The sequence below is a fragment of the Lepidochelys olivacea genome (genome assembly GCF_965140295.1).
Source record: "Lepidochelys olivacea isolate rLepOli2 genome assembly, chromosome: 1".
In the NCBI taxonomy this organism is placed as follows: domain Eukaryota; kingdom Metazoa; phylum Chordata; order Testudines; family Cheloniidae; genus Lepidochelys; species Lepidochelys olivacea.
In genome coordinates this window covers 282,461,390-282,477,535 of record NC_140411.1, presented here as the reverse complement: position 1 = coordinate 282,477,535, position 16,146 = coordinate 282,461,390, and the positions used below count along the sequence as shown (strand labels likewise).

The 16,146-nt window shown below is 40.6% G+C and overlaps 1 protein-coding gene across 3 annotated transcripts in view; it reads left to right on the top strand.

Moving 5' to 3' along the window:
* NAV3 (neuron navigator 3) overlaps nucleotides 1–16,146 on the top strand; it is a 366,054-nt gene that overhangs the window by 330,893 nt on the left and 19,015 nt on the right. For 2 of the 3 annotated variants that reach the window (XM_084632115.1, XM_084632113.1), the window contains 6 exons: nucleotides 2,489–2,600; nucleotides 3,828–3,949; nucleotides 4,521–4,541; nucleotides 5,717–5,889; nucleotides 11,838–11,991; nucleotides 14,278–14,452. In XM_084632115.1, the coding sequence (XP_084488241.1) occupies nucleotides 2,489–2,600; nucleotides 3,828–3,949; nucleotides 4,521–4,541; nucleotides 5,717–5,889; nucleotides 11,838–11,991; nucleotides 14,278–14,452 (757 nt within the window). The remainder of the gene's footprint in view (nucleotides 1–2,488; nucleotides 2,601–3,827; nucleotides 3,950–4,520; nucleotides 4,542–5,716; nucleotides 5,890–11,837; nucleotides 11,992–14,277; nucleotides 14,453–16,146) is intronic. The other variant, XM_084632114.1, reaches the window with a different exon arrangement.

The window sequence follows — 16,146 nt, the reverse complement described above, 5'->3', positions numbered from 1 at the left end:
CAACAAGACAGACACATCTTTCTTTCCTGGCCATTTGATCAAATCTTCATAAAGCTCTATAAGAATTAAATTGTGCCACAGCAGATTACCCTAACAAAATCACAGTATGGTTTGAAGATAAAATCTTTCATTTCCAGATTTTAATTAAAACATTTGTGACTCTTGGTTTAATCCATATGGAAAGATTCTTCAACAAAAGCTCATCATAAACAATCGGAGTATTTCATCCCAATCCGACAACATTGTCAGAATACTAAAAAATTGGCAAAAGAAAGGATTTTAAGTATAGAAAAATGAACCTGTTGAAAGTGTCTGTGAAATGTGACCAAACTGTTGTCTAACAGATTTGGTTTTGATTTTGCTATTTAGAGGGGAAGAAATATCCAAACCTAATACCTAGTATATGTAATCAGATGCATGGTCCCAGTTAAAGGAGCTGCAGTTATAGGGCCCAGTTCTGCCATTTGCTGAGCATCATGACCTCATCCAGCAAAGCATTTCCTTAACTTTAACTATTTGAGTATTCCCACTAACTACAGCAGGCTACTCACAGTCTTAAAGTAAACCATGCACTTCAATACATTGCTGGATTGGCAGCAGGGTGCTCAGAACCTTGCAAGTTGGAGCTCCCAGAATTCTGCTACCCTTCCTTATGTTGAGTAGCCTGTTACTCAGCAAGTGCTCCCATTGGGCCAGACTGAACCCTTTGCCTGCTGATAAGCAATTATTCACACAAGTAGCTCCGCTGAAGTCAATGTGAGTAGTGGTTCACTGTGTGGCCTCCTTTTGATTAAGTGGAACTGCTTGCTGAGTTAGGAACTACTCTCAGTGAGTAAGGGTGGCAAAACCAGCCCATAAGTATCTCATGATAAAAAGCATTTTTGCTACTTTTTTTTATATTAAACAAAAAGTTCTCAAACATTTTATGTTAAAAACAATATTTAAAAATTTAAAATATTTAAATATTTAAAAATCTTTTCTAAGTCTAGTTTCCCTCAGCAGGCCCCCTATCCAGAAGAGATTAAAATGCTGACATTGAAACAAATCAGCTCATAAGTAAACTCATTTTCCCAGAGACTTGAAAGCATGTTTTGCTCCTTCTCCTCTTTCCTCTGCCACTGAGGTTAAATTCCTTTAGCAGCTTTAATCCTTATTATATAAAATGAGAGTTAGAAGGATTGATTCTTAATGCAGCAGTAAAAGAACTATTTTTAATTAAAATTGACTCTGCATTCCAGTGTGGAATTTGTGGCATGGAAGTGGAACAATGTTACTCTGTAAATTGCGTAGCTATTGTTGTAGAGCAGGTTTTTGTGCTTAACATTTTACGTACAGTTTAGAGTTTTTGATAATGATATACAAATTGAGGATGGAATTCATCCATTAAAGAATCATCTTTCAAGTTAAGGGGTGTAGAAGAGAATATTTGATCTGCTTTAGGCTACATAATGACTTTGAATGTCGTAATGAATGTTCAGAGAAGAGCCTTTCTTAGATCAACCTTTAGTGCTGAAATATTTTATTTTTCTTTCATAAGATTCATAGATTCTAAGGCCAGAAAGGGACTATCATGTGACCTCCTGTGTAGCACAGGCCATAGAACTTCCTCAAAATAATTCCTAGAATGTATCTTTTAGAAAAACATCCAATCTTGATTTATTTCAGAGTAGCAGCCGTGTTAGTCTGTATTCGCAAAAAGAAAAGGAGTACTTGTGGCACCTTAGAGACTAACCAATTTATTTGAGCATAAGCTTTCGTGAGCTACAGCTCACTTCATCTGATGCATAAAGTGGAAAGTACAGTGAGGAGATTTTTTATATATATACACAGACCATGCAAAAATATACATTGTAAGGAGAGTGATCGCTTAAGATGAGCTATTACCAGCAGGAGAGTGGGGTGGGGGGAGAGAAAACCTTTTGAAGTGATAATCAAGGTGGGCCATTTCCAGCACATTTCCAGGAGTTAACAAGAACGTCTGAGGAACAGTGGAACTATTTCCCCTTGTTTATTCCTCCTCCCCCCACCCACCACCACCCACCCCCCGCTGGTAATAGCTCATCTTAAGTGATCACTCTCCTTATAATGTATATTTTTTCATGGTCTGTGTGTATATATAAAAAATCTCCTCACTGTACTTTCCACTTTATGCATCTGATGAAGTGAGCTGTAGCTCACGAAAGCTCATGCTCAAATAAATTGGTTAGTCTCTAAGGTGCCACAAGTACTCCTTTAATCTTGATTTTAAAATTCTTAATACTTCATCATTATTACACAGCATTTGAAGTTACATAAATGCAAATGAGAGTATGTTAGCTGAATATATTATTTTTGAAAGAAACTATATAGTCTATCTGGGACGTAATTTTACCCTTGTGAGAGCCCACTGACTTCAGTTTGATCACTGATGTCTTATAATTTTTTTTTATTGTGGAAAAACATTTTTCCTTTGTTATATATTTTGAAACTCTCTTGGCTGTTCCCACAGGAATCTGAGCTTATAGAACTAAGAGAAACCATTGAAATGCTGAAAGCCCAAAATTCTGCTGCCCAAGCTGCTATTCAGGGAGCTTTGAATGGCCCTGATCATGCCCACAAAGGTATGTTTTTGTCACTGTCCAAATAAGTACTAATTTGTTCCCCAGAGAAGAGCAAAGCTGCTGGTTTTCTGTTATTTTGAGGACAGTATTTGTGGCAAGGATGAGAGAATTCTGGAGTCAGTGTTTGTCATATTTGTGGTGTTTCCACAGCTGAAAAACTCACATGCATCACCTATGTGCCACACAGTTCTTGGAGCCCTGACTTCTCAAATTTGTATGGTCAGGAATCAGTTGCTGAGTGCTGAAAGTTAACCCTTTCAGTACACCTGTGGGTATAAAACATGTCCAGGACTTCACATAACAAACCATATATTGCAAAGGTGTGCAGGATCATTCATGTTGTTAATCAACAGTCAAAAAAGGAATAACCAGAGAAGAAAGAATGATAAGGAAGGTGACTTTTTGTAAATGTCATTGATCATTTTTTTATAAGTAGCATAATTTATGAGCAACTATCCCAAGACCTTTTTACTAAATGTCTTCAATACAATGTAGCTTAATTCTAGAAAGTGGCACTTCTGAATAATTCCTTTAAAAAGTAGTTCCTCCCAGTATTTTGGGGTGTATGCAAGGAGTATGTTTTCTGGTGATTAGGATATGGCTATTAGAGACTTAAAAAAATAATAAAACCAAAAGCTTCACTGACCTATATTCCACTTCCAATATCCTTCACCTTCCAGGTCTTTTATTATATTTTATTTTCAATAAACTACTGGTTGCTGATTCCCAGGGTGACATGTCAGGGAGTAGAATCTTGCTTCAAAATCCAATTCAGCCAAGGGTCAAACAGTGTCCAGACCCTTCAGACAACAGCTCTGTAAGAAGTAAGTCAGTGCTTTGAAAATTATTTAAGCAACTGAACTGTAACATAGTTAGGCCCCCAATCCTGGACAAGGATCTGCTTAAATATAAGGGTCCACTTGCACGGATTGCTGTCCGGGATTGGCACCTCAGTGAGAGCCCCCTATTTAATAAGATGCTTAAACTTGTGCCTGGCTTTATGCATGCGAGTAGCCCTTTAACTTCAATGGGACTATTCACATGCTGAAATACCTTGTTGAATCAGGGCTAGAAAAAACATCAATGCCTGTTACATATAGTATGTGTATTTGGGCTCCTTTAGAGAAAGAAGGTGCTGCATAAATGTAGGTATGACTTATTATATTGAAACTAGAGTCCATAGCATGGATGAACAGATGGTTTATACAGTATCTTCTTTTTTTTTAGATTTGCGTATAAGACGACAACATTCCTCAGAAAGTGTTTCCAGCATCAACAGTGCCACAAGCCATTCTAGCATTGGCAGCAGTAATGATGCTGACTCCAAGAAAAAGAAAAAGAAAAACTGGGTATGTGCTCAGCAGGTTTAAACCCATCACCTAGATATTATGTAGCTTCCTCGTTCCTGAATAGCATAATGGCCCATTTCATCTACAATATTCTTGTGGAGCCAGAGAGATATGGAGCAGTTTATACAAAGTCACACTGTGATGTTCCTGGCAAGCCAAAAATTGTTGATTACCAGTGGGAAATTATTTACATCAGTCAGGATCAATTTAAAACAAAATTATAACATTAAAATAGCTGCTATGATTAAACAAATGACTGGGCTTTGATAACACTGTTTTAATTTTCTTTAGTAAAATGGATTCACTTAAAAATTGTTACCAAACAATGAGCTGAAATCTATTAATAGTTCGAAGAGTGAAAAAGATACAATGTTTAGAGAAATAAAGCTTTTTAATCAAACAAATCACAAAGATATCACACAGTATGAAAGTTTTATTGAAATATTTTCTATACATAATAAAAAATATGTTTTTGTTGTTTAAAAAATGTTTATGCAGGTAATATTTTAAAATACTCATCAGCCTTCATTCCCTTGATTTGTAATTCCCCACTCTTTCATGTTTCTGCAAGGTGAACTCTAGAGGAAGTGAGGTGAATATAAACCATGGAAAATTTGGCATGCATTTATAAAGAACCCTATCTTGGCATGATTGCTATTCATTTTGGCAGTAGGCTTTTGTACCTTCTAAAAACAGATTATCCTGTATGTCTTCTCAGTTTGTCTCTATTCATTTTAATCTCAAAGTTTAAAATGTAGAAAGGGGGAGTGTAGCCAAAATCCATTTCTTTCTTGTTAAAGATCATGAGCTGGAAAGAACTTAAATAATATTTCTTTGATTAGTGGTCACACTCCCCACTCTCCAATTATACCATTGAAGTAAAGTGCTTAAGTGCCTTACTGTTTTGTAGAGGGATCAGTTTGTCATCAAGCTTCATACAATTTTAACAAGAGCAATTTTCTGAGGAAAAGCACAATTTTTCCTAATATCAGTTACTCTTCTGAATAGACTACTCTATCAACGAATGGACTAATTACAATGTGAAAATTCATTGCAAACAAAACTGTTGTCCTCTTGGTTCCTGAAATAAATGGCTCTTTGGCTATTCTGTCCCTTTTCAATAATGGATAAGAGCTTCTAGCAAGAAAAGGCAATGCTTGTATATATGAAGAACTTGCTACTTTAAACACAATGGCAATAAAAAAATACCTACCTTTCAGCTAATGTTCTTCTCAACAGTAAACAAAAGGGCAAAACTTATATCACAGCTTAAATTCTCTTGCTTCTGATCCTAATTGTAGCAAAGTACATGTTTGAATAGTTCTCCAGTTCAAACTCTTAATAGAAAAATAAATTAACAAACCACATCAATTGGATTTTGTCTTATACTTTTAGCATTTGATATCAGCAATGTCTGCCTGTATTCTAGAAACAAAGTGGTTATTTAAAACCAGTCACCTTGAAGGGAATGCCATGGAAATGGAATTCCACAGGAGGTTCATGGTTTTAAATGAGCACCCCCCTTAGCCAAAGCACTTGATCCTGCACTTTTTCCATAGCATTCAGTTTGTGCTGCGCTGAATTAATAAAAAAAACACTGTATCATATCTTTAGAGATACTGTGTTGCATATGTTAATACCTTGCTTCTATATACTGACCTCAGGCAGTGGCTAGGATGGCATCTGCAAACTAACTCCTCAAAATAGAAGCTGCACAAATCCAGAGAGGCAAGGGAAGTAATTTTTCTCTCTTTCTCTTTTCTCCAGCTAAGAAGCTCATTCAAACAGGCCTTTGGAAAGAAAAAGTCCACCAAGCCTCCTTCCTCACATTCCGACATAGAAGAACTCACCGATTCATCTCTTCCATCATCACCCAAATTGCCCCACAACTCAGGGGACTGTGGAACATTGTCATTGAAACCATCACAGTCAGCGTCTGCGTAAGTCTCTCTTTCTGTACTAGCTGCACTTATCAAATATCTGGACTGTGAAACAGACCTCCTTAAGCCTGGCCAGTTCTACCTCAGAAACGATCACCAACATCTGCAACCTTTTCATAGCTCTCTCTCTCTCCATCCATCATCTCCTGGTTCTGACAAAAACCTGCACCCCTCCCCCCCATTTAACCACTGTTTCTGCAGCAGCGCTGTCTTATAGTACAGCCCCTCCTCCTTCTCCTCTCACACCCCTTATGTTAAGTCATCCTCAGATGGCTGTGTTGAGGGCATTGGGCTTTTCTCAGTCTTCCTTGCAGTGTTCTGCTCCACCATCTCCTTTGAACAATGCTTCATCAGACAACACTCTCCCCATCTATGTTGCTGTCATGTACCATCCCCCTGGCTCCTTCCCATCTCCCCTTCTGAGAACATCCCATGAGCTGCTGGACACCCTTCACTACACGTTTGTTCTCTTCGCCGCCAGTTCTTCTCCACTCTGACGCCTACATCCCCAACACCAGCCACTTAGTCACTTTGACTCCCTCCTGAAATCCTCCGCTTCTGCTGCACCCTCCTCCACACACACAAAGTAGCTGACTTGTAAAAGGGAAGCTTAACTTTGGCTTCCCTCCCTCCCTTCCCTCGTCCTCTCTCCCACCACCTTTCCTCACCAGTGCCATTTTATTCTTTCCCTCTGTCTCTGTCACCAATCTCACTTGCTTATTGTCTCTACTACCTGTACCTACCTCTACTCTCAGCACCTCTCCCTGTATCTACCTCCCTTTATGCTGGCTTTTTCTCCACAAAGAAAAAGGCATAGTCAAGAATCCCCCAACCTCAAAAAAACACCCTTGACTTCCTTTCTTTTTTAACTACCATTCCATCTGCTCTCCTCCCTTCATTTCTAAACTCACTGAATGCACCATTTAGAACAATTAATAGAGTCCAAGGCCAGGAGAGACCATTGTGATCATCAGTCTGATCTCCTGTATAACACAGACCATAGAACTTCCCCAAAATGATTCCGAGAGCAGATCTCTTAGAAAAGCATCCAATCTTGGCTTTAAAATTGTCAGTAAGGGAGAATTCACCACAATCCTTTGTAAATTGTTCCAGTGGTTAATTACTCTCACTCTTAAAATTTTACACCTTATTGCCAGTCTGAATTTGTCCAGCTTCAACTCTTAGCCATTGGATTATGTTACTCTTTTCTGTGCTAAACTGAAGAGCCCTGGGATGGATGATAATCGCTGATGGCATTGCTGGTTAGGGTGCTAGGCCTCTGCTCACCCCACCTCCAATATTTCTCCTGGGCCAAAATCACACCCTGTTTTGGTCTGCTTTTTGGGTGGGTGTTGACTAGACCCGCTTGTCAGATCACCAGTCAGTCTCATCTCTCCTCGGGCTGACTGAATCCCAAGGAAGATATGGGGTCCCCTGCCTTCATGACTGGGGGGAGGCCCTTCAGTCCATTTGTTGACCCCTGCGGCTGTCCAGTCGAAGCTGTGGGGTTCTAAAAGTCTTTACCCTCTTCTTCCTCCCTCAAGGGAGAGTCTGGAAGTGAGGGTTTTTGTGCCCTTTGTAAGGAGGGGAGTTGGTAGGGGTGCCTGGGCCCTTCCTCTCCACCAAACTCCAGCCCTGTCAAGCTGCTTCTGCTCTGTCTGGCTCCCTTTTGTGCTCTGCCTCCAGCTCAACCATACTCTCCAGTGTGGATGGGGGGTGGCTGGGTGGGGTCATCTGGGCCCAGAATTGCTCTTTACCCCCTTCAGTTCTGGTACAGGGTATGTATACCCCATCACATGCTCTCCACCTCAAGTTCAGTGCCAGGGTACCATTATGGATCCCTTATTCTTCCCCTACCCATGAAAAAAACTCCATGTTCTTATGGTCCCTTGCTGCTTGGTGAATTACTTGGAAACTATAGGGCAGCAAGAAAAACTACCATTGCATGATCCTAGGGTTGGTATCTTTCATCAAGTTCAGCCACTGGAGGGGTGTGTGGTCTATTACTAAAAGGAAAGGATTCCCCAACAAATAATATCATAAGGCACCTATGATCCACTGCATGACCAGGGTCTCCTTCTCAGTGACAGAGTAGGATTCTTGGGAAAACAGCTTCCTGCTAAGGTAAAGAATGGGATGTGCTTCCCCTTCAGAGACCTGCAAAAGTACTGCCCCAAGAATCACATCCGAAGTGTCAGTCTGCAGTATGAATCATCTTGGAAAAGTCTGTACTTGAGAGAACTGGTTCCCAACTTAGCTGACCTTTCAGCATCTTGAATGCCTTGTTGCAGGCTTCAGATCACTGAATTTTCTTAGGGCTTGTGTCTTTTATCAGATTTGCCAGGGGGCCACAATGGTGGCAAAACTTGATACAAAGAGTCTATAATAGCTGGCAAGGCCCAGGAAGCGAAACACTTGCTTTTTTGGTGGTTGGCATGGGGCATTGGTACAAGGTTGTACTTTACCAATCTGCGGCTTCAGACACCTGCCACCTACCATATAGTGGAGGTAAGTTACCTCCCCGCTGGCCAGTCTACATTGGGCAGAGTTGTCCGTTAGTCCTGCCTCTCTGAGGGCTTGCAGTGATGCGGTAATTTGTTTTAGGTGATCGTTCCACTCATTGCTAGAAATGACAATATCTTTGCTGGATGCCACAGTTTAACGTCCATGGGTAACTAGTTCATTAGGCGTTGGAAGGTAGCATGGTCTTAAAGTAGTAGATACCAAAAGGGGTGGAAAATGCAGTCTTCTCTGGTGATTTAGTTTTCAAAGGAATCTGATGATAACATTTTGTTAGATCAAAAGCAGGTATGTATTTGGCAGCTCCTAGCCTGTTCAGCAATTCATCTATCTAGGCATGGGTACTCACTGAATTTCAATATTCACTCTGGAAATCAATGCAGATCTGTGTTGACCTATTGAGTTTTGGCACAAGTATTATGAGTATCCACTCAGTGTGGGATTCTTCAGCCGCCCCTGAGTTCACCATGGCCTGCAGTTCTTGATGGACTATCTCTCAAATTTTCTATGGAAGTGGTCAAAAGCTTTCTTTGACCTTTTCCCTCATTTTGGTGTCCGTGTGATGGTAGGCGCCTCCAGGCAGCACCGAGAATACTGAGGAGAAGGCTTCAATCAGCTATCATAATTGTTGTTTCTGTTCAGGCTGGAGTTCTCCCTCCAATGGTATTGGTCCTGCATCATGGTGCTTGCAGGTGATCTAATGAGTTTTTGTAGGGGAAAAGGTGCTATGAGAAGGCCTTCTTGGTCCCCCCAAGCCTTTAGCAGTTTCACTTGATATATTTGCATTTATTTTCTCTCCCTGGCTGGTAGATATCATAATTGATCACCCCCACCCTTTGTAAGGACCCAGGGACTAGAACCTGGATCTGCAGAGCCTGGGGTGGTTGATATTTCCATAGTGCCACTGGAAAGCCCTGTAGAAGCACGTACAGGGAGCACTGTGGAGAACAGGTGCCGCAGAAAGTACCACTCATGAAACCCAGAGTGACAGTACCCTGTGGCCCTCTGATTGGACAAGTGTCCCTACTTAACCCCAAGGTCTGTCCAGGAAGTTGTCTGGGCAACCACACAGATCTTGGCCTGTTACTATGCCAGACATTACCTTGTCTCCTGAACTCTAGTCTCTGACTCCAGCCTGATTTTGACTCTGACTACTGCCTCATGATCCTAACCTGGTATTGCCTGTGATCTCCAGTTTCTCACTCCAGCCTGACTTCAAGCCTGACTCTTGTTTATGGAGCTTGGCCTTGAGACTCCTCTAACTCTGGCCTGGCGACTTCTGTCCCTGGCGGGCAGACATCAGCCCAGCTGTGACCGCCTACACCCTGGTCCCTTACACCCTTCTTTCCACCTCAGATGGATCCTGCCACTTGGTCAGTCACTTTGAATCTGAGGTCAATAGCAACAATAATACCCTATACCTAGCCCCAAATTCTCACATCCTGGCCCTTTGGTTGCAGGTCCGTTTCTGGTTCTGTTGGGATTTCAGTAGGTTTTCTTTAGCAAAAGCCCTCAGTGTTTCCAAATTCTCCATCAGGTGGATCACATACTGTACCAAATTGGCTTTCTCGTGGTGGTGGTCTGTGATCCTGCATGGCTGTCTCCCATATAGTAGTTCGAATGGTGAGAACCCTGTCAGTGCCTGTGGCACTTCATGGATGGCAGAAAGGGGTGTGGAAGTTACTAACCCCAGTGATGGTGATCCAAGGTCACAAATTTCCTAAGCATCTCTTTCAGTGTCTTACTGAAGTGATCCACCAGCCCATCTGTCTGGGGGTGGTAGACCAGTGTCTTCAAGGCCTTGATTTTTAAGAGGTTGCACAATTCCCCCATTAGCTTTGAAGTAAAGTTAGCCTTCTGGTAGGTCAATATCTCTTTTAGTATTCCCACACATGCAAAACCCCTCATCAGTTCAGTGGTGATGGTGGCTGCAGTGATTGAGTGAAGGGGAATGGCCTAGTAAGTTGTAATATGAGTCTTTATCTCTTTTTCTCATATATAAAATACTGGTACATGGTGTTAATATAGTCAGGCTAAAGTCTGACATTTTCCCTTCTTTAATTTGCCATTTAATGTTTTTACATGCGATGAACTATATCTTCTTTCCTTTGCAGCGGTTTCTTTTTAATTTTTCTGACCTGAGTCTCATGTTCTAAACCTTTTCTTTCCTCCGCTTGCTTCTGTCTGTCTAATGTGTGTATATGCAGGTCATCTGTAATCTGGGCACCAAAGAAAAGGCGAAATGGTCATGTGATATACAAGCATAGATCCCGGTAAAAAGGAGTGTGAGGCATGGAATTGCTATATCCAAGTGCTAACCTGAAGAGTGTGTCATTTTCTTTCCCAAAATGCATTTGCATGCATTCTGGCAATTGAAAGCTGACCTCTCTTTCATGTTTGCATACTACTAGCTATAGTAATACTGATTATGTAGTGCTTTTCCTCTTTAAAGTATTTTATAAACATTAACTATTTAGAAGAAGTAATAAAAGCAAAATAACATCAGAGGAAATTGACTGCAAGCATTGACTGGTGCTGAAGTGTGGCAGAAACTTGTTGTTCCATTTTCTGACAGTTCTATGTCATGGACTGGATTTAATTAAGATAGCTAATGGGTTCTGGAACATGGTGTTCTACCTAACAGGTGAGGCGAATTGTACTGTTGTAGAATAAGAATCAGGTAGCTACTGGGGTTCACTAGACAAAGTCAAGTGAAATGCTTCTGTCTCTGTAACCGCACTATGCAATGGTCTCCACTGTAAAAATCAACATTTAGCCACAGTTACATATTTACCCTATTATATGTATAAGTAAATAACTGCAGTATTTGAGAAACCATGTATTATAATACGGTGACTATAGGTAAATATGACAGCCCCTGCAGGGACTGTCTGTTAGATCATAAGGGTAGGGGCTATATTTTTGTGTATTGCACAGCACAAAGCACACTATGGGTGTCTAATAAATAGTATGTACCAATAGTTTAATTTTACCACCATAGCTCCTTTTTGATCACTGCTACCTGGGGAAATCATAGCCTTTGCACAGAAAAAGTGGCACAGCTGAGAAATATAGTTCAAGCCATTTGAAAATACAGCCATTCCACATTTTAAAAACCAAGCATGTAAAAAAATTTTCTAGGTTTTTGTACATACTCAGTTTTTACATCTTTTTTTTCCACCACAGGAAACTAACTAAATTTGAAAGATAAAAAAAAGAAATGATCATTTCATCTGGACATTTTACCTTTTTTTCTTTATTATTATTTTGCAGTTTGAACCTCTTCATATTGCTTTCATAAAATTCTCTCTCCATTCCTAGGTTTTACCAGCAGCAGCCATTTTCTGTTCTTTGATATGTAATAACGACACTGCTTGTAGGAGAGATGCTTCCTTTAATCTCCTGCCTATTTTCCTTCTCCTCTTTAGGATATGTGAGTGCACAGAGGCAGAGGCTGAAATTATTCTGCAGCTAAAGAGTGAGCTAAGGGAAAAAGAGCTAAAGTTAACAGACATTCGTCTCGAGGCCCTCAGCTCCGCACACCATCTTGATCAGATTCGTGAAGCCATGAACCGCATGCAGGTCAGTGCAGTGGCATAAGTAAGTAGGGCAGTGCTCACATAAAGCATGCTTGTTTGGTTTTTACTCGTTCCCATTATTTTATTTTGTTTATGTAGAGAAATGTTGGAACACAGGAACATGAGAGATTGATAGCACTTCCTAGCGACAGGCTTGATAACTCTAGACACTATAATGATAATATTAATTCTCATCATTTATATTACACTAGCAATCAAAATGTGTGTTGCAGATACACAGGAAAACATAATCCCTTCCCTAAGGCTTTTACAATCTAAAAGGCTTGGGTGGGAAGAAGAGATATGACAGACAATCAAAGAGATCAGGAAGCTGATTGTTACACAGCTTGTTAACTCAAGGGGGGGAGGAAGGCATTATTATTTTTATGTACATGAACTATTCCCTCTACTGGACTCATTAGTTCCTGACCCAACTCTTCTCCACAAACCCAAACAATTTGTTTTTACTAGCCCGCTAAAATTCTTGTTTAATTATTACCCATGACCCCCTCTCATGTCCTTCCTCAACCCAGCTTCTCAGCCTGCATCTTCCCAACCTCTGCCTGCTGACAAACTCCCCTTCCATCTGCATGAGACCTTATTCTGTGAAGAAAGGGGAAATTCAGAAAGGTGACTGCATTCACTGGAAGAGTCCTGGGGGTTTGGAAGCATGCTGGCTGCTCCTGCCATTACAGGATCTCTCTCTGGAGCTCGTAGCGGCAGTCTTCACCACAGAGCCCTGCTGATTTAGGGCCTATCTGTGTTCAATCCTAGCTGCACCTTCCCATTCCTACACCTCATCTGAACATTCAGTCTCCGAAGTGCAAAAACCAGCTCACAGAGTCTGGAACCTGAAATGAAATTCTGAGGAGGGCTCCAGCCCAGGTGTGCTCCTAGGATGGATGGAATGGTTTGCTGTGGTCACATGACTGCACAGGGTTGGGACAGTGCTTGGCTAGTCCCCAGTCCCCTGATGCTCCTGGCAATCACTGTTGTTGCCATGTTTCTCCTTCCTAGAGCATTCTTAAAAGGGAAACCTTCCTGGGCTCTCCAGCCCACATGGTGTTTCTGGGAGGGGAGGGGAAAATAAGTTGTATAGCACTATACTGTGCACACTCAGAGCACCCTAAAACCTTCCCAACACAGCTTTCTCATTGCCCATCATTCTAATGTGGCTCAGCTGGGCAAATGGGTGCAATTAATAATTTCATATATGATGGGGAAGGGTTTGATATCACATGACTCATTTCACTGGAGCCCTGTTCCAGATGTGAACCCAGGTGCCTTTATGTACTTGCTGGCATTTTTTACATGTTTGACCCCTTCTCTTCACTTCCCACCATTCTTTGCTTGTTTGGTTTCTTTCATTGGGGGTGTGGGGAGGATTGCTATCCTTTATGTTTTTACTCTTAAAATGTGGTTGAAGAGCCTTTATGAAAGTTTCAGACACTTAGCAGAGTGTGGGTGAATATGGAATTAAATCTGATCTGCAATGCCATCTCCAGGAATAAGCAGTTGCTGTGTACTGTGTTTCATGAAGCGTCTAAAAGCTAGATTTAGCTGGTACCAGGCTGTGCTCAGGCTAAGTTTTCATTTGATTATTGTAAACTCGATAATCTCTCGGCACCTCGGAGGATTTAGCTAACAAAAAAATCCTGACTGTTCTGATTCATCTGTCACTATATGTTTTCATCAAAAGTGGGTTTTTTTGGCTCTTATGTGAACAATACCATGTTGGGATGATCAAAAACTGTGTCTGATGTCAACAAGGATTATGAAACAGTTAAACTATCTTATTTTTATTGTTTGGTTTTAATTTCGTATCTCCTTGGTGACGTCATTGATTCAATGTACTTCTAGTGGCAACGGTAGTCTTCTGTGACTTTAGCAGCATTATCTAGCTGAGATTTTAGTAACCACTTAAATGAAATAACTATTATATAAGATATTTGACAAAGTAAAATGGCTTTCTGGAGTGAAAATTCCAAGTGCAATATGTCAGACCTGTAGTAAACACAAGGACTTGAACATTGTGTTGATCAGCGGTGATATTGATGCAAGAGTAAAAGGAGCTTTTAGCATTCCCCCCCTCCCATTTCAGCACTGAAGGGAATCCAGTTTCTGCTAATTGTATTGTACTGTTGATATATTGTTGCATGCTGCTACAGAGCTGCTCAATCAGTTAGCTCTTGCTGGTGAGCAGCAAGTTGCCTGAACAACCACCCAGTGCTCAGTGGTTTTCAGAGACAAAAATCTCCCATGTTTCTATACTGATTTCTTTTTGTTTTAGAATGAAATTGAGATACTGAAAGCTGAAAATGATCGCTTAAAGGCAGAGACCGGAAATACCGGGAAGCTGGCTCGACCATCTTCTGAGTCTTCAAGCAGCACATCCTCTTCTTCATCACGGCAATCATTAGGGCTTTCTTTGAACAACTTGAATATCACAGACTCTGTTACGTCAGGTGAATAATACATATATATATATATATATATATATATATATACACACACATGATTAACATGAATGTATTTTTCTTTCATTTTTATCTTCTTAAAGGTCCATATTTCAAATGTGCCTTCTGAAACTACACATGCATTGATTTGTATGCATAAACCTCAGATCTGCATGTGCTAATGGGTGTTTGCACATGGATATCACAAACAGTTTTGGTGATCTCTTTTGAAAATTTGGCTTTAGAAGTCAGAGAATAGCAATATCAGATTATTTATCCTACACACAGTATGTTCCTAGCTCCTAGCAATGTTTCTCTTTGATTTTTGTATGCTACAGCTTGATATTTGATAAGAAGGGCACCATTGTAGAACAGGTGCCAAAGAACTGCTGAAATATGCATCTTTGTGGGACAAATGTGAGAGTAGTTGCTGAAACGTTCCCTTTTATCTGCAGAATATTGTATTGTTCATTTCCTGCAGATTCCTTAAGAATGCACCATTTCTGCAATCAGGAAGGAAAGTGAACACTGTTCAGAATTAGATTCTAATAATTTGTTGTGGAATACTGATATGTAGTCTAGGTTAAGATGACCTTTTTTTCTTTCCATATACAGTCGGGTCCAGATCAACCCATTTACCACTTACTGTAGTGCCAAATCCTGCTCTGCTCACTAAATCCTCTTATTGACTTCTGTGGTAATCCCCATGTAGAAAAGCAACCAGGATTTAGGTTCTGAATATTCCCACATTATACAATACCATAGTGTCTGAGAATAGATAATCCCAATCTCCCCAATGTAATTCTTCTGCACTCATTGCATACAGTGGCCAAGAAACAGGAGTACTGTCTCAACTGTTAGAAGGATGAGCATAGCAGAAGCAGAGAAACCATCAGTAATGCACATCTGTAGAAAGTATAATGCAATCTCTGGAAGCAATAACAGTGTGGCTAATAATTATAGATGGAGTCTGGGCAATACTACAGCTGGGGATGTGCCAACCTGCCTGACAATAATTTGAGTTGGCAGTCAGTCACAGTATCTTTCCAGTCATTGATTACATGGGTATTTGAGCCTCTCTTCTGGTTTAATTTTATATTTTATATGAAAATCAGCATGTTTTTCTTTACACGCCAGCCCTTTTGTTGCCTGGATTAACTCACTGAATGGATGAGACTGTGTTGTCCCTGGACAAGGCACGATGTGTTTTTTCTACTACAAACACATTCATTCAGTACCTGGGAGGAAAAGTCTTATTATGCTTCCCCCTCCCCCCCCCCAACTCTATGGGAGGAAGCCCCTAATACCAGAGCAGTAGTCTGTTCAATAGTATTAAATTTAGAAACCTTTTCATGAAAAGATCCTGAAATTGCAGCTCCAGATCTCTTGGTTCTGACTAAATCTAGAGTTCTATTAAGTCAGGTACAGGAAAAAACCAACAATAACAACAAAAAAACACTGTAGACTGTGTATAATTCTGTGTGTGTTATTTATGCGTGCTCTTCTAGTATGCAAGCTGATTACTTCTGATTATAAGAACTAACAAGTCTAAGGACATACAGAGGAGAGGAAAATCCCATTCAAACATGTACCCATTCCAATCTAAACAATGCCTATCATTTTGCTATGGCAGCAGGGAGCTTGCAAGTGTGTGAAGTTTCCACCATCAAATCTTCTAGGACTGTTGTAGAAACCAACAGGTT